This window comes from Passer montanus, unplaced genomic scaffold, assembly GCF_014805655.1.
Source record: "Passer montanus isolate IOZ18808 unplaced genomic scaffold, ASM1480565v1 scaffold35, whole genome shotgun sequence".
Classification (NCBI taxonomy): Eukaryota; Metazoa; Chordata; class Aves; order Passeriformes; family Passeridae; genus Passer; species Passer montanus.
Window position 1 is genome coordinate 3,051,966 of NW_024368263.1, and position 19,750 is coordinate 3,071,715.

The 19,750-nt window shown below is 57.0% G+C and overlaps 2 protein-coding genes across 3 annotated transcripts; both read left to right on the forward strand.

The window, feature by feature from the left end:
- The first annotated feature begins 613 nt into the window (after positions 1-613).
- FADS6 (fatty acid desaturase 6) lies at positions 614-5,712 on the forward strand. 2 transcript variants are annotated; one of them, XM_039716449.1, is made up of 7 exons: positions 614-729; positions 942-1,255; positions 1,937-2,103; positions 2,355-2,535; positions 3,364-3,551; positions 4,036-4,215; positions 5,080-5,712. In XM_039716449.1, exons 1-7 carry the CDS (start codon positions 692-694, stop codon positions 5,227-5,229), a joined length of 1,218 nt encoding a protein of 405 aa, XP_039572383.1. In that variant the 5' UTR covers positions 614-691; the 3' UTR covers positions 5,230-5,712. The 2 variants fall into 2 exon arrangements, with proteins under 2 accessions (XP_039572383.1, XP_039572384.1); XM_039716450.1 differs by having other exon boundaries at positions 673-814.
- Positions 5,713-8,675: 2,963 nt separating this feature from the next.
- On the forward strand, positions 8,676-19,096 carry FDXR (ferredoxin reductase). The gene is made up of 12 exons (XM_039716303.1): positions 8,676-9,166; positions 9,257-9,354; positions 10,435-10,530; positions 11,668-11,790; positions 12,318-12,431; positions 12,918-13,019; positions 14,720-14,827; positions 15,012-15,096; positions 15,701-15,915; positions 16,194-16,365; positions 16,788-16,961; positions 17,644-19,096. The coding sequence occupies exons 1-12, from the start codon at positions 9,142-9,144 to the stop codon at positions 17,772-17,774; spliced, it is 1,443 nt and encodes a 480-aa protein (XP_039572237.1). The 5' UTR covers positions 8,676-9,141; the 3' UTR covers positions 17,775-19,096.
- Positions 19,097-19,750: the final 654 nt, after the last annotated feature.

A 19,750-nucleotide genomic window follows, 5' to 3' on the forward strand; every position in this document is an offset into this window, starting at 1 on the left:
ATAACAAAGCAAGAAGGAATCAAATGCTATTGCAAGGAACAATATGATTTTAGCTTTCCTTCATAAAGAATTAGGGCTTTGGGGGTCCTGGTCTGTGTAGGGGCATCCCCAAAGCTTTTGGATGCCAGTGTCTGGGTGATGAGTCAGGAGGCAGTGATGGAAAATGGGGGAAATTCGTGCAGAATCAGCTCAGAAGAGAAGAGAAACCCCGCGGGGGTCGGAGCTGGGTGCCAGAGCTGCAAGGGATGGATTTGGGGTGGCCTGGCCCCCGGTGGGAGCCCCGGCAGAGCGGAGGTGCGGGAGGCTCCCAGCAGCTCGGGCAGGGGGGCACAGGCACCCCTCCTCCCGCAGCCCCTCCCCGCTGTGCAAAAGGCCGCTTTTCTCCCCAAAACGCCTCCCACGTGGGACAGGCAGCGTTCGCTCCCTCTCCCTGGCAAAAGCGAAACCCTATCCGTGTCCTCAGTGCTTGGGTTTCTCAGGGCTGTCCCTGGCACTTGGCTCCTTCGCCTCCAGCATTTCCATTGCCTCTCTCCATCTTTTTTCCACTCCTTCCCGGCTCGGCCCCGGCGGCAGGGCTGCTCCCCTAAATGGGCCAGGGAGGCGGATTATCGCCGCTGCTCATCTGCATTCGCCCTCCTCCCGGTCGTCCCCCGCTCCTCCTCCTGCCGGCCGCGGCTCCAGCGGTGCGGGGATGGCCAGCGCCGGGAGAGCCCCCGGGCCGGGGCTGCCGTGAGTAGGGGGCTGCGGTGTCCCTGCGCCGGGATGGATGGCTGGGGGGCTCTCTGGCCGTCTCTGCTGGCTGCGTTCTCCCGGGGTTGTTTGTTTTTCCCCATCCCTGCCCTTCCCGTGTCCTTCGGCGGCTGCCGGAGCCGCCAGCCCGTGCGCGGGACGCTGGGGTCGGTGCCCTGGGGGTGACAGCCTGCGTGGCCTCTGCTCAGCAGGATGCCCCTGGAGGACGGGGACCCGCCGAGGGGACAGCAGGTCAGCGGTGCGGCCAGCGGGGTCCCCCGGCTCAGGGGGATGGGGGAGCCCTCGCTGCGGGGCACGGCACAGGCGATGGCACAGCGCTGTGAGCCGGGGCCAGCCCGGGGCAGTGGGGACGTGCCCCCCGGGGCAGCCCCACGGCAGCCCGAGGAAGCCCTGATGGCCGAGCTTTCCGAGCTGGTGCAGAGGGTGGTGAAGAGCAGCAGCTGGTGGGAGCGGCACGGCGTGGACATCAGCATCCTTGCCTGCAGCTTGCTGCTGCTGCCAGCAGGTAACCCGGCTCTGCCCCCCCAAAACATGGCCGGGGGGGTCCCCAGGGGTCCCGCTGCCTCCTCGTAGCTTCTTTGTGCTGGGAGCCTGTTGAGATTGTAACAAAGCCACAATAACTCCTTCACCCCATGACCTGGTGCGCTCTGACCCCTGACAGCAGGTGACAGTGACACCGGGGTACAGCCTGGGCTGAGGGGATGGTGCCCAGGCAGATGTGCACAGGGCAGGGCAGTGGGTGATGTGTCCCACCACGGGACATGGTGGTTTTGGTGCCAGTGGCCCTGGCTGTGGTGGGTGCCAGGGAAAACAGTTGGGCGTGGGTCTCTGGTGGCATGGCTGGAAAGCTGGGACCTTCTCCTGGGGGGGATGCTGAAATCCTGGCAGAGTAGTGGCACCAGTGGAATGCCACATCCCAGAACTGTGGGGTGGGATCGGGCACCTGCAGCACTCGTTGCCATCGAGGCTGGAAGTGGCCAGATCTTCAGCACAGGGGTGAGTGTGGCTGGTCCAGTCATGAGGAGGCAAACTGTGACTTGCGTGGTTTAAACACCTGTAACTACAGCTGAAGAACAGGTTTAGGGCCGTGTCTGGCGTGTTTGGGTGCAGCAACACCTCCAGCCTGGCTCAGAGGGCTGCAGGACATGTGCACGGCCGAGCTCCTGCCCGGCTGGTTTCTCCACAGGGTTCCTGTGCCTGCGGTCGTCCCAGGCCATCCCTTTCCTGGCGGGTGTCCTCACCCTCGGCGTGGTGCATCACACCCTGACTGTCAAGGGCAGCCACCTGGCCAGCCACAATGCCTTGACTGAGTCCAAGTCCTGGAGCAAAGTGTGGGCTGTCTTCTTCATTGAGGTGAGTGGGGCAGCCCCCAAAAACACCCCATCAGCTCCTTGTGGTGCTGGGCAATGTTTGGAATGGTGGGAAGGGTTTCTCATGCTTAACTGTTAAAAGTCCATTTCCAGGCTGGTTTGGGGTCTGTGGGGTGCAGAGCATCTCCCCATGGTGCTTCCTTATGGTTCCAGAGCATCTCCTCAGGTTCCTCCCACACAAGCCAGGCAGTGCCAACCTTGGCACCACAACTCTCTCTCTCTCTTCCCTCCCAGCTCTGCTCAGCTTTCACAGTCGAGCAGGCCACGTACAACCATGTGAAGATCCACCACGGCTACACCAACATCATTGGGCTGGGGGACTCCAGCACGTGGAAGCTTCCTTTCCTGAACCGCTACGTCTACATGTTCGTGGCTCCTCTCGCAGTGCCCATCCTCACCCCTCTGGTGGCACTTGGTACGTGTCCCAGGCGCCTTGGGACGGGGTGTTGGGTGTGGGAAGCTTGTGACTGCCCAGCTCTCTCCCCACCCAAGGGTCCTGCTTAGTTTGGAGGCATCACATCAACTACAGCAGCCCCTGGTGGGATGCTGCAGGAAGGGTAGGAGATCCTGCACTTGCCCTGGGGACCACATCTTCTGCATCTGCTTTCTGCTGAGAAAATACTTCACCTTTTCTTGTGCTGGATGTTGAAATCTCTGGCAAAAGCAGAAAGCTTCTCTGCAGCACCCAAATCCATTCTCCTTTAACTCAGATCTGTGGCCATTATGGGGTTCAGTCTCACACGTGGGTCTCAGGTTGATCAGATGCACATGGGGTGGTTGGTGGCCATGTATGGGGTGGAGGTTTGGGGCCAGACACAAAGAGCTTGGCCAGGAAAGGTGGTGGCTCCAGGGAAACAATGGTGCCAGAAAACGATCAGGGAGAGGAGCCCAGAGAGCAGTAAGAGGCTGGGGGAGCAAAGCTCTCCAGGCTGTGTGACCCAGCTCTGGGCAGCACAAAATGCACCAGCAATGACTTGGCAAACTGTAAGAAACCAAGGTGCGTCCAAATCCCCTGAGTGATGTTGCACAGCTGGATCTGCTGCTCTGGGGAGTCTCTCAGACGCACACCCCCGCAGTTTTATAGGGTTTGGGCCAACCTGGAGGATGGGGAAAGTGAGTTTATGGGCTGGGCTGGGCTGTGGGGCTGTTGGCACACTGGGCAGCCTGGCTGCTGGAGCAGCAGAGGTGGTGTGGAAACGTCAACACCTCGCCCATGCGCTGCCTCCTCCTCCTCCTTGTGCAGATTTATTGAGGAACGTGGAGTGGAAGGCGGCTCTCCGGACCCTCTGCTGCATGTTTCTGGGGTTTTACTGCCACTACTGGCTCCTGCTCCATGTCTCGGGCTTCCAGTCGCCATGGTCTGCCCTGCTCTGCATGCTGGTCACCCGCTCCCTGCTGGCCCACCCCTACATCCATGTCAACATATTCCAGGTAGAGACCTGAAGCTTCAAGGTATCCCAGCAGTGCTGGAGACAGGCAAGCCACCACCCAGTGCTCTGATGCTTCTAGCTGGAGCTTGTGTCTCCTTAAGGCGTGTGGGTGCAGCTGTGCTGATGCTGTCACCAGGAGGATCGGGCTGGTGGTGCGGGGTGGAAAGTGGTGGCCCTTGGAAAATGTCAGGGCAGGTGAGTGCAAAGGGGGTGAGGATGATGTCCCCTGCAGTGGCTGGCGGGACTGGCAGGGCTGATGTTTCAGGTGGTGGGGAGAGCCTGGTGGCTCCAAGTGTGGATGTTTTGGGGGAACAGAGCCTGGGAGCTCCTTGGTGGCTCCACGGACAAACACAAGATGGGATGACTTTAGGGACAAACCCAGCTCTTGGGCTGACAGAGAGACCCCAAAATGTGGCTCCTTGTGCCCGTGTGTGGGGCTGGGGAGGTGACAGGTGCCCCAGGGTGCCCTCCCTCGTGTCCTGCAGCACATTGGCCTCCCCATGTTCGCGGCCGAGCGCAAACCCAAGCGGATCCACCTCATGAGCCTGGGTGTCCTCAACCTGCCCCGCAACGCCCTCCTCGACTGGTCCTTCGGCCACTCGCTCATCAGCTGCCACGTGGAGCACCACCTCTTCCCCAGCCTCTCTGACAACATGTGCCTGAAGGTGAGCCAGCCCCACAGGGAGGTGACACGGGCACGGGAGATCTTCCCACCTCCACAGACAGACCTGTCTGTGCTGCTCCTTCTGGTGCTGGAAGCCACTCACTGCTTTGCAGCAGTCCCTGACCCATCTCCTGCCAGCCCTTTCCTGTTTCTCCTGGGTTTCTGCTCTCTGCTCCTTCTCCTGGTCCCAATTCCAGCCTTCCAGCAGTGCAGGACCCTCCCAGTTATTCCATTGGGAAAGTGTCCCCAGCACTGCACAGTCCAGTTTTTGGTTCAGACAACATCCAGGCAAATCTCCTGTCACTCTGGTCATGCCCTTACTTGCTGCTCTGAGGTGCGGGGTGTGTTCAAACCGTGGGCTCTGAGCAGTGCCCCGGCTGGAGGGGATGCCAGGGCAGGTCCATGCTCTGCCCTTCAGCACAGGGTGGCCACAGCAAGTGCTGGGCCCTTGTTTTCAGTGTCCTTTGCTTGAGCCCACGGGGCTGGCAGGACCGACCTCCCCCAAGAGGTGTCACAGGGCAGGAGGTAATTGAGCCTGTGGCAGCCTCCCAGTCCCATCAAGGAGCTGGCTGTGTGGGCCAGTAATGATGGGTGTGAGCAATGAGCATTCGTGGCTGGCGCTCATTAGAAGCCTCATTAGGGCATCTCTCCTAATTTGGAGCCCTCCAAGGGCGTTTTGCCAGGGTGAACTCCCTGTGATGCTGCAACTGGAAACCACCTTCCCCTTAATACTCACAGCAAAGACGCTGCAGCTGGTGCTGCTTGCTCCAGCCCAGCTTTGGGCACGTGGGATGTGTGTTCTGGGCACATTTGTGCAAACACCAGGGCACCCTGCACAGCAGTGACCTTCCCTTTGCCTTTGCAGATCAAACCCGTCGTCTCCCAGTACCTGAAGCAGAAGAAGCTGCCCTACAACGAGGACAGCTACAGCTCCAGGCTCTGGCTGTTCCTGCAGAGATACGAGGAGCTGATGGTCCATGCTCCCCCCATAACGGAGCTGGTGGGCATCCAGTGAGGACCACAGGGGCTGCAGCACCTGGGGGCTGTTTCCCACAGGGACATTCGGAGGGATGGTTTGTGCAGGAGCCAGCACCTCCATGAAGTCGTGGTGTAGGAAACATCCCTCCCTGAACTCTTGCTTTTGGCTAGGAAATGGTGCACAGAGCCATTGCAGGGGGAGAGCCGGGTGGTGCAACACCAGGGACACAAAAATCGGGGTTCCCCACAGTTATTCCCAGCCAGGGCTTACTTTTATCCACTCTGCTTTGACACTTGGGGAGAGGAAAGCACCCCATCCATGGAGGATGTGCCACCACGTCCAGGACATCCAGACCTGAGAAGCACCAGGATCTGCAGGATGGAGCTGCAGCTGTTTGTTTGGGGTCTCAGGGAAGGGGTGGATGTGGGAAGGGGGCTGTGTCACTGCTGCTTGTGCTTTGGGCTAAATCAGCCCCTTCTAGGAACAAAGATTTGTTTCAAAGACAAGTTCAGCCTTACCGCTTTGGGGTGGATTTCCTTTATCACTGTTTTTTTTTTCTGCTGGAGGATGTCTTACTGGTATCCTGTGGTGCCCAGGGCAGGAGTGGGGGCAGGACCCTCACCTGGGGGTGTCTGTGCTGAGGTGGCCCCTGCTCATTGCAGGAATTCATCAAGGGAGTGATCTGCCAGAGCAGCAGCTGTGCAGGGCTTGGGAGCTCTCCCTGTTTGGGGAGGTGAGCTCTGGCCCTGTGCTGCTGCTGGGATGCTCACGTGGCCACTTCAAGCTGTGTCTGTCTTTGCCAGGGTGCTCTGCTGCCCCAGCCCTGCCAGGCCCCAGCACTGCACAGGCTGGTTTTTGGTTCAGACAGCATCCAGGCACACCTCCTGTCGCTCTGGTCATGCCCTTACTTGCTGCTCTGAGGTGCGGGGTGTGTTCAAACCGTGGGCTCTGAGCAGTGCCCCGGCTGGAGGGGATGCCAGGGCAGGTCCGTGCTCTCATTCCATTGGGAAAGTGTCCCCAGCATTGCACAGTCCAGTTTTTGGTTCAGATAACATCCAGGGTCACGGTGGGGAGAGGCAGCAGAAGAGGCAGGTGGCCAGGCTGGGAGCAGTGTGCCTTTGCTCCCAGCCTGGGGTTTGCTCTGTGAGCTGTCCTCCCACCCGGGCTGGACCCCAGCAGTGCCACACTGAGGATTTGTGAGGCTCAAGGATGCTCAAGGATGCTGTGCCCTGCTCCTGAGAAGTGTGGAGCTGCAGCTGGGGTGGCCATGCCGTGCTCCATGGCATCCCTGAGCAGAGGATCCAGCCCAGGACAAGGAGCAGTGCTCCTGGATCTGCCCAGCGTGACCCCTTTGGCGTCAGAAATGTGGAATTATTGATTTACCCCGGGCTGGGGTCCAGGGGCTGGCATTGCCACCTCTGTCCAGGCCGTGTGGGTCATGGATCCAGGACACTGTGAAACAAAAAGGGCAAATTCCCATCCTCTGAGCAGGGCTGAGGCTGGGCCTGCAGGTGTGGCCAGAGCAAATGGCCTGGATGCTCTGGGGGGGCTGAGACCCTCCCCCCTTCCCCAGTTAACCCCAACTGAGCATCAGAGACAAGATAAATGTGACAAATTATGGGCATTCCCAGCTCCAGCAAGGACACAAGGGAGCATTAGAGGTGCTTTTGGTTCAGAGGTGCTTTTTGGATCAGGTGGGATGATCTTAACCTCACATGTTCCTGTTTGTGGGCACAAAATGCTCTTTTGCCCTCTCTGCTGCAAGGAGATCCAGCCCCAAAGTGTTCCCAGGCACTGGTCAGAGCAGCAGCTTTTTTCCCAGCTGGATTTTGTGGGTGTTGTTTAAGGCCATGCCAGCTGAAGGCAAGTGTTTGCAGGTCCCTCAGCCAGCAGGAGACAGCCTGTGATTTGGGAAAGGGATGGATTTATAAATTTATTATATTTAATAAATATATACTAAATAATAATATATTATTAATAATATTATTAATAATACAAAATATATAGTAAATAATAATATTATTAATAATACAAAATATATAGTAAATAATAATATATTATTATTTAATATCTATTTATTAAATATAATAAATAAATATTTAATTTATTTATTAACTGGTGGATACAGAACTTAATGTGGGAAAGGGAGAATTTGGGGGAAAAAAAAAAGGAGGATTCTGACGGATGTGCTTGGAACCCCCCGAATTTAAACCAGCTGCTTCTGTGGGTGACCTCTGTGGTGACATTTGGAGCCTTCAGCTCAGTGAGGGCTGCTGAGCTAGGGGTTTGGAGCTGCTGGAATCCCTGCTCCTCAGCAGTCCCCTGGCAGGGGGAGGCCCAGAGCCAGCTGCCATCTCCAGAAAGCCACCAACCCGTCCCCAAGGCCGGGAGAAGGAGTGTGTGAGTTTTATCATCCATATCACCAGCGGCTGCTGGCTGTAAACTCCTCACGCTCCTAATTTCATTTACAGAGCCCATCAAGGCCTGCCTGCTCTGGCATCTGGCCGGGTTTTGGATGTCTGCTGGGCTGGTGTTTCTGTCTGGGGCTGAACCGAGAGGGACGGGTGCTCCTGCAGGGAGTGAGAGCACCAGCACTGAACGTGTGATGGGGATGAAGGGGGAAATAAAGCAGAGGCCGTGGGGAGGCTGGGGCAGGAGTCCTGTCAGCATCATTTATCCACTCCTCTGGCATTAATATTTCACTTTTTATCGAAGCACGCTGGGGTTTCTCCATGCCAGAGCTGGGTCGCTGTGCAGCCCGTGGCTGAAATCAGTGTGAGGTTTGTGGAAAACGCCAATCACTTGTTGTTGAAAATTTAAAAGTTTAATAGTAATAAAATGGTTATAAAAATAGTAAACTTATTTTAACTACAAAAGTTACCTTTTTGCTATGAAACTACATTTACCACAGTATTAAAATGTTAACACAGCACTACTCAACACAACTTAATGTGTAAATATCTGCGTAGAGCCATATAATATGCTTATAACTTATATATATATAAATATTATATATATTATTAATTTAATATTATCATATTAATAATATTATTATATTATTGATATAATAACTTTTCACAGGTTCGCTTTCCCCGGCGGAGCTCGGCAGCTGGGCGCTTTTTGGGCGATGCAGGGGCGCAATTAGCACCATTGATGATGATGATGATGATGATGATGATGATGATGATGAGAGCGCCCGGCACCGCGCCCGCCTCACCACAGAGAGCGCGGCGCGAACGGCCGCCAGGCGGCCCTTCCTTCCCGCCTCTCTATGGTAACCCCGCGCTTCCGGTCAGCCGCGGTGGAAACGGCGAGCTACCATTGGCTGCCGGCGCGGGGGCGGGGCCAGGGGTTATGCTAAACAAGGCCCAGTGACGCCTCACGATTGGTCGGTGCGGCGAAGAGGCGGGGCCTAGCGGCGGCGGGAGGAGGAGTTATGCTAAACAAGGCGCAGTGACGCCTCACGATTGGTCAGTGAGGAGGAGGGGCGGGGCCCGGCGGCGGCAGCGGAACGCGGCCCGGGGAGACGCGAGGGCGGCGGGAGCGGAGCGGGAGCGCCGGGGCTGCGGGCCCTGAGGCCCGTACTCCACCCGCGGGGCTCTGAGGGCCCCTCAGGCCCGTGCTCCACCCCCGGGGCTCTGAGGGCCCCTCAGGCCCGTGCTCCACCCCCGGGGCTGCGGCCCCTCAGGCCCGTGCTCCACCCGCGGGCCCCTCAGGCCCGTGCTCCACCCCCGGGGCTGCGGCCCCTCAGGTCCCTGCTCCGCCCCCGGCGCCGTGAGGGCCCTCAGGACCCCGGTGCGCGGCTTCGGCGCTCTCGGTTCTGGGGCTGTGGAGCAGTTGCCGGCCCCGGCCCGGCCCCAAGCGCCGAGGCCGCCGTGCTCAGCCCGCGGCGTGCCCGCCTGCCCGGTGCGGTGCAGAAGGGCCGGCCCCGCTCCGCTCCGCTCGGCCATGGCCGCGGCCCGGGCCGCGCTCGGTGGGTGCCTCGGTGGGCTGCGGGAGGGGCCGTGCAGGGGCCGTGCAGGCTCGCGTGGCCTCACGGCCTGCCTGTCGTTGTCCCCTGCAGGTCTGCGGCGGTGCCTGTCCTCGGCCGCCCCGGCGCCTCGGGTCTGCGTGGTGGGCAGCGGCCCCGCCGGCTTCTACACGGCTCAGCACATCCTCAAGGTACCGCGGTGCGACCTGCCCTCCGAGCGAGGCATCTCCGCCCTGCCTGGCTCCCAGCAGGCTCTGGGGTGGCTTGGTGGGCTCCCGGCCCTGCTCCAGCCGGGTCGCTGTTGTTGGGGGGCTGCTTGGGGCTGCCCAGACCCCACAAGGTCCTTCTGGGCCTCTGTGCTTGGGGTCGTCTTTCATCCCTGCTTTCATCCCTGCCCTGCCCCTGGGTCGTCCCTTCAGGGATTAGGTTGGCTGCTGTGAGTTCATCCCAAGTGACTTTTCTAGAATCAAATAGTCAGCAGGAATCTGCCTCGCTCAAAGCTGTTGTCACCCAGCAGGAGTGACATCAACTGTGTGTTTAAAGTGGTTGTGTCACCTCCCTCCTCCCCCCCCGTAGAATTAAGACACATGGGTGATGCTTTACCTTGTGTCTGCAAATTTCAGTGCTCTGGGCACTCAGGTCTGTTGGGAAATGAGAGCTGAACACAGAACTGGGCTACTGGCACCCTCCAGAGATCCAGCAGCTTAACCCCATCATTAAACCATGCTGTGTCTCTGGAACGTGTTGGAAAATAGCTGTTACTAAGCCTCAGGGACAAATTTCAGGGCTGCTTAATCTGGGGAAGAGGCCGACTCAAAATACAAGATAACCAAAGCCTTGCAGCCAAGATTCTGTGTGAGGCTGTGACCCTGAGGTGGCTCATCCCAGGGCATGGCCATCTCTGCTGGGGGCTGGGAGATGCCTGGCAGGTCCCCCAGCACCCAGGGTGCTGTGCTGGCTGCTTCCCAGCTGCTGTGGGGGCTCTCTGATCAGCCCCCCAGGTATTGAACCACCCAGGTTGGTGTGGAAAAGGAGCTCGGGTCTGGGTAGGGAGATGGAGCCCCAGGATGGACCCGGTGGTGGTTGGGGTCACTCAGTGCTGGCAGTAACAGCTGCAGCATCATGCTGCTGATGGAAAAGTCTGGAAGAGGCAGTGTCTGGCTGCTGCAGCCCATCCTCGTGCCCCGTGTTTGCCCCAGCTGCAGAGGGGTGTTGCTAGGCTCCCGTGACCCCTCTGTCCCCATCCCAGCTGTGCATTCCTTCTCCCTCAGCACCACGGCGGGGCCCTGGTGGACATCTACGAGAAGCTGCCCGTCCCCTTCGGGCTCGTGCGCTTTGGAGTGGCCCCAGACCACCCTGAGGTGAAGGTTGGTGCTGCCTCGCTGCCCTGGCCCGGGTGGGTGAGCGTGGGGACAGTGGTGGGTGCTGCTGAGCTGGTCTCTGTCCTTCCTGGCGTGCCAGGCTCTCTGTGGCACGGAGCTGGCAGGACAGAGAGGTCCAGATCTCCTCCTTGTCCATGCTGAGGCCATGGTGGCATGGGACACCTGGCATAAGGGCTCGGGACAGAGGGCCAGAACTGGGGGATTGGGATGGGAAGTGCTGGTCAGCCTGGTCTGGAGCAAGGCCAAGCAGCACAGATGGGTTTCTGTGTCCCTGGGCTGCTCATTGCTGCTGCTGTTTGCAGTCAGTACCTGTTCTGGGAACACACAGATCTCCAAATGGGGGCCGTGGAGTTTCCTTTCTGGGCAAGGAAAAGCTAAAACAAGGATTTCCCAACCATTTTCCTTTGTGAGTGCTTCCCAGGAGTGTCTGCTGTATCTGAGCTGGAGTGGAGGTGGTTGCAAGGGTAGGACACAGGAGATCCAGGCACAGCAATATCTTGCAATGGTTTCCTCTAATCCCTGGAGATCCAAAGACCAAAATGCCTGGATGCCTTTGTGTCAGAGAGGAGGAATGGACACACTCAGACCCTGCCCCAGCTGTTAAGGTGCTGTCTGTCCTGTCCCCAGTCTGAGTCCATCTGTGGCTGCAGGGCTGGGAGTGGTGGTTTTGCTGTGTAGCCCTGATCACTCAGAAGAAGCAGGCCTGGATGCCATCCTGCCCTGCATCCTCTCTCGAGGAAGGGCCTTTCAGGAAGGGTTGAGATGAGATGCCAGCAGAGGGGACCAGGTGGGCTGCAAACCTCACTTTTGGGAAGGAGTTTTCCCCTGCACTGGGGTTTATTCTGAGGGGCTGAATGTACTGGGCAGGTCCTGTCCTCCCCAGGTGGGTACAAAATATGAATTTTCCTTTCACCAAGGGTGGTGGAGAGAGTGCCAAGTCACAGCTGTGCTTATCTCCCCGTGAGTTATCTCTGGCTGTCGCTAGATAAGAGTCACAATAACTTGATTGGGAGGAGGCAGTGAAGCATCTCAAGGCTGCAGGGGACAGGCACAGGGGTCTCCTGTCAGCAGCAGGACTCAGCCCTGGCTGTGGGTGTAAGCCCAGCTCTGTGGTCTCTGCAGAACGTGACCAACACCTTCACGCAGACGGCGCGCTCGGAGCGCTGCGCCTTCTACGGGAACGTCACCGTGGGCCGGGACGTGACCCTGCCGGAGCTGCAGCAGGCCTACCACGCCGTGGTGCTGGTGGGTACCCAACCTCAGCGTCCCAGACTCCTGGGAAAGGGCTGAGGGGTTATTCTGCACTGGGAGCTCGGGGAGAGTGTTTGGGTGAGGTGTTTCTGGGTGCTTTGTTACCGTGGGAAACTCTGCCCAGCCTTGGGACAGCTCTGGTGCTCCCAGGCTTGTCCAAAGCCCCGTGCAAGGGGCATGTGCTGAGCTTGGCAACAAGTGGAGGTCTCTGAAACCTCTCCCTGTGCTGGCCAGTGCTTATTTTAGCCTGCCATGGACTTGTCCTTGCTGCTCAGTCCTCAGCTTGTCATGCTGTGCCTTGGACCAAGGACGTCAGATTTGGCTCTGGAGCCCAGGATGAGGAGGTGGATGAAGCCCCTGTGCTTGGGCTGTGTTTAGCCCTTCCACCAAGTATCTCAACCCTTGGGAGGGGATATCACAGCCATACAGTGACCCTGGCAGCAGCTGGAAGGGGAGATTTGTGTTTTAGTGTCAAAGCCTGCACATTGTGACATCTCTGACTGTGTCTGCTCCCTCCTCAGAGTTATGGTGCTGAAGACAACCGGGTCCTGGGGATCCCAGGGGAGAACCTCCCTGGTGTTTACTCAGCCCGAGCCTTTGTGGGCTGGTACAACGGGCTGCCTGAGAACCAGGACGTGAGTATGGCCCTGTGCTTCCCTGCCCTTCCTCCCATCCTTCTTTCCATCCCAATGCAGGCATTCAACTCCAGATTAAGTCCTGAAAGGCCTGCAATTGGAAGAGATTAGCAGGAGCCATGTTAAATCCTTCTTAGATGGTAGAAATGTGAACAATTTGCACATCAGTGAGAGTGGATTAGTTGGCAGCACATTTTGGCAGGGCTAGATGGGAACATGCAGGGGTGATGCTCTCCTTCCTGGGGAGGCTTTTTGGCCAAAACAGCTTCTGCCCCCAGGAGGGCAAGGAAGGTGGGAAGAGGGTGCCTGGAGCAGCTGTTGCTGTGTCTGCTTGGGGAGGAGGCTGGTGTGGAGTTTCCCAATCTGCATCGCCTCTTTTTGGGGCAAATCAGGGTGAAAAGGAATTTGGGTGGTAGGAGCGGGTCTGAAGGGCTGGACATAGTGGAGGCCATGTGGATTCAGTCACAGCTGGCTCTCTCCCCACAGCTGAAGCCTGACCTGAGCTGTGAGACAGCGCTGATTCTGGGCCATGGCAACGTGGCACTGGACATTGCCCGCATCCTGCTGTCCCCACTGCAGCTCCTCAGGGTGAGTGGTGGCTGCTCTGCCCCGTGAGGGCAGCCCTGAATTCCCTCCCTGCTGGGTGGCTGCTGGCTCCCACCCATCTCAGATAAAACCTCACATTGCTCTGTTTTTGGGACATTTCCCTGGGGAAGGCTGCTGCCTCTCAGGTGCACCCATGGATTCACAGTCTGTCTTTCCCGGGCTGCTGCCTCTCAGGTGCACCCATGGATTCACAGTCTGTAGAGAGTGATCCAAGGCTGTGGCCATGATGCTGCAGAGGGCTCTGGATTGCTCTGCTGGCATCCAGAAAGTTGCAAATTGAGCAAAGCAAAAGAGGGGTCACTTTCTCTCTTCTGCCACCAAACCAGAAACTTCTGTTGGTGGTTATCTTTTTCTGCTGGAGCTGAGGACAGCAGCCTGGCTCCAGCTGGTGGCACTGGGCAGAGTGGTGGGCCTCATCCCTACAGACAGCTGGGAGCTGGTGTGCACCAGCTGCTCCATACAGCTGCTGCCCCAGATGTTGGCAGCAAGGCGTTCCCTCTGGGAGAAATGCCACAAGGTTTGTTACAGCTGTGCAGCAACTTCCTGTATTAATATCTAAATTAAATTTTAAAAGCCCCCAAACTTGGAGACACTGCCAACCAGTGACTCAAGCCAGCTGGGAGCAGTGCTGCAGGAGTGATCCAAGGCGGTCATGATGCTGCAGAGGGCTCTGGATTGCTCTGCTGGCATCCAGAAAGTTGCAAATTGAGCAAAGCAAAAGAGGGGTCACTTTCTCTCTTCTGCCACCAAACCAGAAACTTCTGTTGGTGGTTATCTTTTTCTGCTGGAGCTGAGGGCAGCAGCCTGGCTCCAGCTGGTGGCACTGGGCAGAGTGGTGGACCTCATCCCTACAGACAGCTGGGAGCTGGTGTGCACCAGCTGCTCCATACAGCTGCTGCCCCAGATGTTGGCAGCAAGGCGTTCCCTCTGGGAGAAATGCCACAAGGTTTGTTACAGCTGTGCAGCAACTTCCTGTATTAATATCTAAATTAAATTTTAAAAGCCCCCAAACTTGGAGACACTGCCAACCAGTGACTCAAGCCAGCTGGGAGCAGTGCTGCAGAAGACATGGCACTGGTGTGAGTGCCAGGGTGGGCAGGTGGTTCCCTGATAGCAATATTGGTCTGGAATGGTTTGTCCTGGTTACCTTGTGTCTCTCTCATCGTGTTTATTCTGGAAAAGATCTTGCAGTCTAGATAAGCAGACATGATTGGAACAGAGCACAGGATTTCTGTGAGGTGCCAACGCCAGGGTGAGGCCTGGCCATGCTTGTGCTGGAGCTGTCTGGGGCAGACAGGGTGATTTGAGCTGTGGTTTGCAGCAGGTTTCATCCAGAGCCTGTATATCCTGAGCTGGGAAGTTCCCCAGCAGCATCTGCAGGCAGCTCAGAGCACTGAAGGCTTTGCTGTGTTAGCCCCAAGGTGAAGCTGCTGGGTGGATCCCCCGAGGCAGTCACGGGGTGCTGGCTCGTTACCTCTGGTGCATTATGGCCTCAGAAAGAACATTCAGTGATGAGGGACCAGCTGTGCAAATAGCTCTGTGCAAAGGGCGATGACTTGTTTCCCGGGCTCTCTGCATGCACAGACAGCTTTTCTGCTGATTTTTCACCTTCAGAGGCTGTGCCTTCCCCCCAGCTCCCTCCAGATCTGCCCTCATCCCACTCTGCTGTCTCTGTTTTGCAGAAGACAGACATCACTGACAGCTCCCTGGCAGCTCTTGCCTGCAGCAAGGTGAAGCGTGTCTGGCTGGTTGGGAGGAGGGGACCTCTCCAAGTTGCTTTCACCATCAAGGTGAGGCTGGAGGTGCTGCTGTTTCCCAGAGCTGAGCCCCAAACTGTCCCTGGTGGGGAGTGGTGGTTTGGGGGTGAGTGTGGATCCCAGCCATCCTCCTTCCTGCACCCATTTCCTGGCTCCTAGGGCTTTGGGGCTGTCCTCTCTCTGCTGCAGGTAACATTTTCCTGTCCACAATTCCCAGGAGCTGCGGGAGATGATAAACCTGCCTGGTGCCAGAGCTGTCCTGGACCCTGCTGACTTCACAGGCCTCGAAAGTGCTGTCAAAGGTGAGGGAGGTGTGCCGTGCTCCTCCAGACAGGGACTCACCTTGGCAGGTGATCTGCAGGTGCCCAGAGTGCACATCAGAGACACTCTTGTCCTGTACTTAATGCCAGGCTCATGAAGGCTCAGTTACCATGGTGTGTCATGTCCTCAGAGTGCCAGGAGGCACCAAGATAAGGGAGCACTGTGTATCTCTGTTTGTGCAGCCACTTAGTGCTCACACTGAGTGATGAGGGCAGGAGGCTCAGGAGGGCTGAGGGAACCTTGCAGGGGAGATCCCAAGGCTGTTGATTTAAGAGCTTCCTGTAGACCTAAAAAGAAAACACTGAGTTCAAGGGTGTCCAGAGACCTGCTTTTCTCCATGGGCTGCTGCATCCAAGCACCAGCAAGACAGGAAATTGCAGACTTTGATTTGTGTGTCCCACTGGCCTCAAGCCTCAGGAGGTCCTCTGGTCACTTTGACTTGCAGTTTGTCATCTCAAAGGTGTCAGGCTCCCACCAACATGACAGACTCACATACTGACACTGCCCTGACACGGCCTTGGCCCAGTGCTGTGTCTCAAGGGGCTTTTGCTGATTCCTGTTGTGAAGATTTCTCTCTTTTCCTAGATGCTCCCAGGCCCAGGAAGCGACTGACTGAGCTGATGATCAAAACAGCCCTGGAGCAGCCAGTGGAGATGCAGGCAGCAGCAGGGGCAGCAGCAGCAGGGGCAGCAGCCCCCAGGGAGTGGGGGCTGAAGTTCCAGCGCAGCCCCCAGGAAGTGCTGCCCAGTGCTGATGGGAGGAGGGCCAGGGGCGTCCGCATGGCCCTGACCCGCCTGGAGGTACCGGGGCCTGGGAGGCTGGAGCAGGACACTGGGAATCTCCCCAGAGACAGCTCTCTGTGCCCTGCCTGGCTGGAGTGGCCTCTGGCAGGCTCTCAGGGAATCTGGTACCAAAAGAGCTTCTGGTACCATGCAGAGTTTTTCCAAAGGGAGCTCTTTCCCTGATGCTGCTGCAGAGTGGCCTTTAGCAAATACCCAGGGGTCAAAGATGCCACAGGGCACTGGAGGGGGCTGTTGCTCTGCAGTGGTGGTCAGCAGCCTTTTCCTCCCTCTCTCAGGGCTCGGGTGACTCTGCCAAAGCCGTTCCCACTGGAGCTGTGGAGGATCTGGAGTGTGGGCTGGTGCTCAGCAGCATTGGCTACCGGAGCCTGCCGCTGGACCCGGCCGTGCCCTTCGACAGCCGGCGCGGGGTCATCCCCAACAGCTCGGGCAGGGTGCAGGGAGTCCCAGGTCTGGATCCACAGGGATGTGCATGGGACATGCTGAGCACAGCTGGTGGGCTGGGGGGCTTTGGGGTGGGAAGTTCATTCACCCAGGGCATGGATATTGCACACCTTGGAGAGTGGAAACTGGGGGAATGAGCTGCCTCTGGGAATGAGCTGGCCAGTCTCCATCTCTTTAGGGCTGTGTGTTACTAAAGTGACAGGGGTTAAGAGCTGGCCAGTCTCCATCTCTTTAGGGCTGTGTGTTACTAAAGTGACACAGCCTGTGCAGCTGGTTAGTGCTGATCTGTAGGTTCACAAATTCCTGTCACAGCACTGTCTAAGGGTCTGTTCACGTCACCAAGGTGGGGAAGAGGGCAGGGACTTGCAGCCAGAAGGGTCCAAGGCCACATGCTGACCTGAGCCTGGCTGCTCCCTGTGCCCTTGCAGGTCTGTACTGCAGTGGGTGGGTGAAGAGAGGACCCACAGGCGTGATCATCACCACCATGAACGACAGCTTTGACACTGCCCAGTCTCTGCTGGAGGATCTCCAGGGGGGTGTGCTGGATATATCCCCCTCCAGAGAAGGCTTTGGGCTTGTGGAGAGCATCCTGCACAGCCGAGGTCAGTGCAAGGCTCAGTAGCAGCCAGCAGGAGGGTTCAACTCAGCCAAACTCCCCCTGGATCTGTGAGGGAGCAGAGTCTGAACCATGGGAATGGATTGTTCTGCTGTTTTGGTGTTCCAAAGCCCAGGGAGAACAGGGCTTGAATTCTCTCAAATATCTGTGTCATTGCTAAGGTTAATGACCACTTTCTGGGAAGGGCCAATAAAAGCAGCACAGACCTTGGGTAAAATGTCAGTGTCAGCTGCAGAGACAGTGAGCTATTGCTCTTGAGTGGTTTTCCTAGTAATCCTTCCAAGCAAGTTAGGGGAAAGATTAAAATGCCCAGGAGAGTAATTTGCTGTAGCTGTGTTTAAAGACATTCAATTAAAGTGTGTGTGTGTGTTTTGCCTCTTAAACTGTCTGAGGTTTAACAGTGAGCTGGAAGCCTTTTGTCCCCCGAGGTGGTTTGTGCTCTCTGTTGTTATGGCTCACAAAGGTCTGACTGATCCGAGCCGACTGGAACCTGCCACCCCTCTCCTTCTGGTGTTAGGAATTATTTCTCCTTTGCAAGGCTGAGCTGTGACACTGTGTCAGAAAAGGGCAGCTTTGCTGCCACATCAGGGCCCTGCCAATGGGGAGCTGAGGCTGAGCTTGTTCTTACTTGGTTAAGTTCTCTCTCCTGTGTCTCACCATCACCCCAGGGGTCCGTCCTGTTTCCTTCTCGGACTGGGAGAAGATTGATGCTGCTGAAGTGGCAAGAGGCAAAGCTGCTGGCAAGCCCCGGGAGAAGATCGTGGACCCTGCGGAGATGCTGCAGATCATCGGGCACTAGGGCAGCACGGTGGGCACTGCCCCAGTGGTGCCATCCTGGGGCACACTGCTGGGTCATGAGCAGGGCCTGGGAGCACAGGGCTTGTGTCTGGGGCTGCTGGTGGCTCTGGAGGGGTGTGTGACACTGGGGCCTCTCTGGTAACAATGAACTCTGTGTTCCCAAAGTCTCAAGGCCCGAGGCTGTTGGCTGGCCCCACATCCCTGCAGCCAGCTGCTGTTTCCAGGGGTGATTCTTGTCTGTCTTTGAAGCATTAATGAATCATGCAGTGCAGGTGAAGGGAGGTGTGTGTTCACCTGGGACACTCCTGGCCAGCCACATGCAAGTCACATGGAGAAGTTGCCCTGTGTCTTACTGCCTCCCCTTAAAGCCACAAGCCAAATGGGTTTGTTGCCTTGTCATTCATGCCAGAGTAGGCATCTTTTAATAATGACCTTTTTTTTTTAAAGAAACCCTTCCAGGGAAGCCAAAATGGACCTACAACTTGAGTCTGGGTTCTTTGTCTGCCACTGCCTTAACCTTGGAGCAGCCCCCAAAGTGCTGAGGCTCCTGCAATGTCCCAAGGCAAGGCAGCTCTGGGGGCTCTCTCTGTGAACTCTACACAAGCAGAAAAGGGCATTAATTTGCCTTGTACTTCCCCCAGTTAATTTGCCTTCTACTTCCCACAGTGTTTTATGGGATAGATTGGGATAACAAGCATGTAATTGCATTGTTGAGGATCATGAGGGACCCCGTGTCCATTGGTACCTGCCAGCGCTGACTGGTGCAAGCAGTGCCTTGAGCTCTTTCTCTCCTTTCACTGGTGGGGTTATTTTTTTTTTGGTCTGTGTGTTTTGAAGCTTATTAAATGCTTCTCTTAGCCCAGATTGCCTACGGTGACGGTGTCAGGTTTTAAGCCAGATTACAAGCCGTGAGCTGTAATCTCCTTTATCCGTGGCGCAGGGGCAGCGTCAGCTGGGCCCCTTCCCTGGCTGTCCCCAGCCCCCCCTGCTCCCTGCCAGAGCCCTGCAGGATTGCAGCCCCTCCTCCCTGGCTTTGGAAATGGTGACAGTGGCAGTGGCTGTGATGGAGGCAGAGGGGAAATGGGGCTGGGGCAGCCTCCACTCAGCCCAGCCCCTCTCAGGGCTTGCCCACAGGGTACTGTTCTCTCACCTCATCTCTGTCTCAGCTCAAGGAACGGAGATCTCTGACTTCTCCCTATTTTTCCCTTTTTCTCTCCCATACTTTTCTATTTAAATCTCATTTGAAAGCTCATTAAGAAACTCAGGAAATGTGATAATGGGAACTCGTACTCAAACGAGCAATAAAGCTTTTGTGGAACAGCTGTTTGTGTGATGTGGCTCCTTACGTCTCGTGGCTGATGCAGTCTGATGCTGAACTCTCGAGCAGGAGATTACATCAGTGCTGGGTTCCGAGGTGAATCAGAGCTTTGGGAAGGGGGAGGGTGTGCAGGCGAGGGGGCTGCACCTACCACGGGGAACAGCAGCTCAGGCTGGCAGCCCAGCCAGGAATGTGACAGCAAAGGGGTTGTTGTGGCTGCACCAGATCTGAGGGTTTTGGGAAGGAAGGAGAAGGATCCTCCCCAGGATTTTCTTCCCCATATCCTTGAATGTTGATGCCAGGGTGCTTTTGTAGCTGTGGAAAAGGCCACTGTGTTTGTGCTGAGCCTGGCACGTGGCTGTTCAAACTGAGGATGCTTCAGGGTAGTTCTTGGGCTGTGGTAACAGATTAACGGGAGCCTGTCCTTGCTGAGCTCAGTGACTTTGCTCAACCCTGAACTTGGCCAAGGCCCTGGGGTTGATGCTGCTCTGTGGGAAAACCATGGGACGATGAAGGTCAGTGAAGGGCAGGGACAGGGGCCTGAGCCTCATGGGCAGAGGGAGGATGGTTACAATCATGCAAATTCTTATTCAGCGCTTCCAGCTCCCTTTGCTCGGCTGCCTACGAGCCCAAGCCCCAGCCCTGTGTCCACGTTTTTT

Excerpts from the sequence above, each read along its gene's own strand:
- FADS6 (XM_039716449.1), top strand. The coding sequence starts at position 692 with ATGGCCAGCGCCGGGAGAGCCCCCGGGCCGGGGCTGCC. Across the intron at positions 730-941 it reads GCCCCCGGGCCGGGGCTGCC|GATGCCCCTGGAGGACGGGG; the intron begins GTGAGTAGGGGG and ends TCTGCTCAGCAG. Across the intron at positions 2,104-2,354 it reads GGGCTGTCTTCTTCATTGAG|CTCTGCTCAGCTTTCACAGT; the intron begins GTGAGTGGGGCA and ends CTTCCCTCCCAG.
- FDXR (XM_039716303.1), top strand. The coding sequence starts at position 9,142 with ATGGCCGCGGCCCGGGCCGCGCTCG. Across the intron at positions 11,791-12,317 it reads CCTACCACGCCGTGGTGCTG|AGTTATGGTGCTGAAGACAA; the intron begins GTGGGTACCCAA and ends CTCCCTCCTCAG. Across the intron at positions 16,366-16,787 it reads CAGGGTGCAGGGAGTCCCAG|GTCTGTACTGCAGTGGGTGG; the intron begins GTCTGGATCCAC and ends GTGCCCTTGCAG.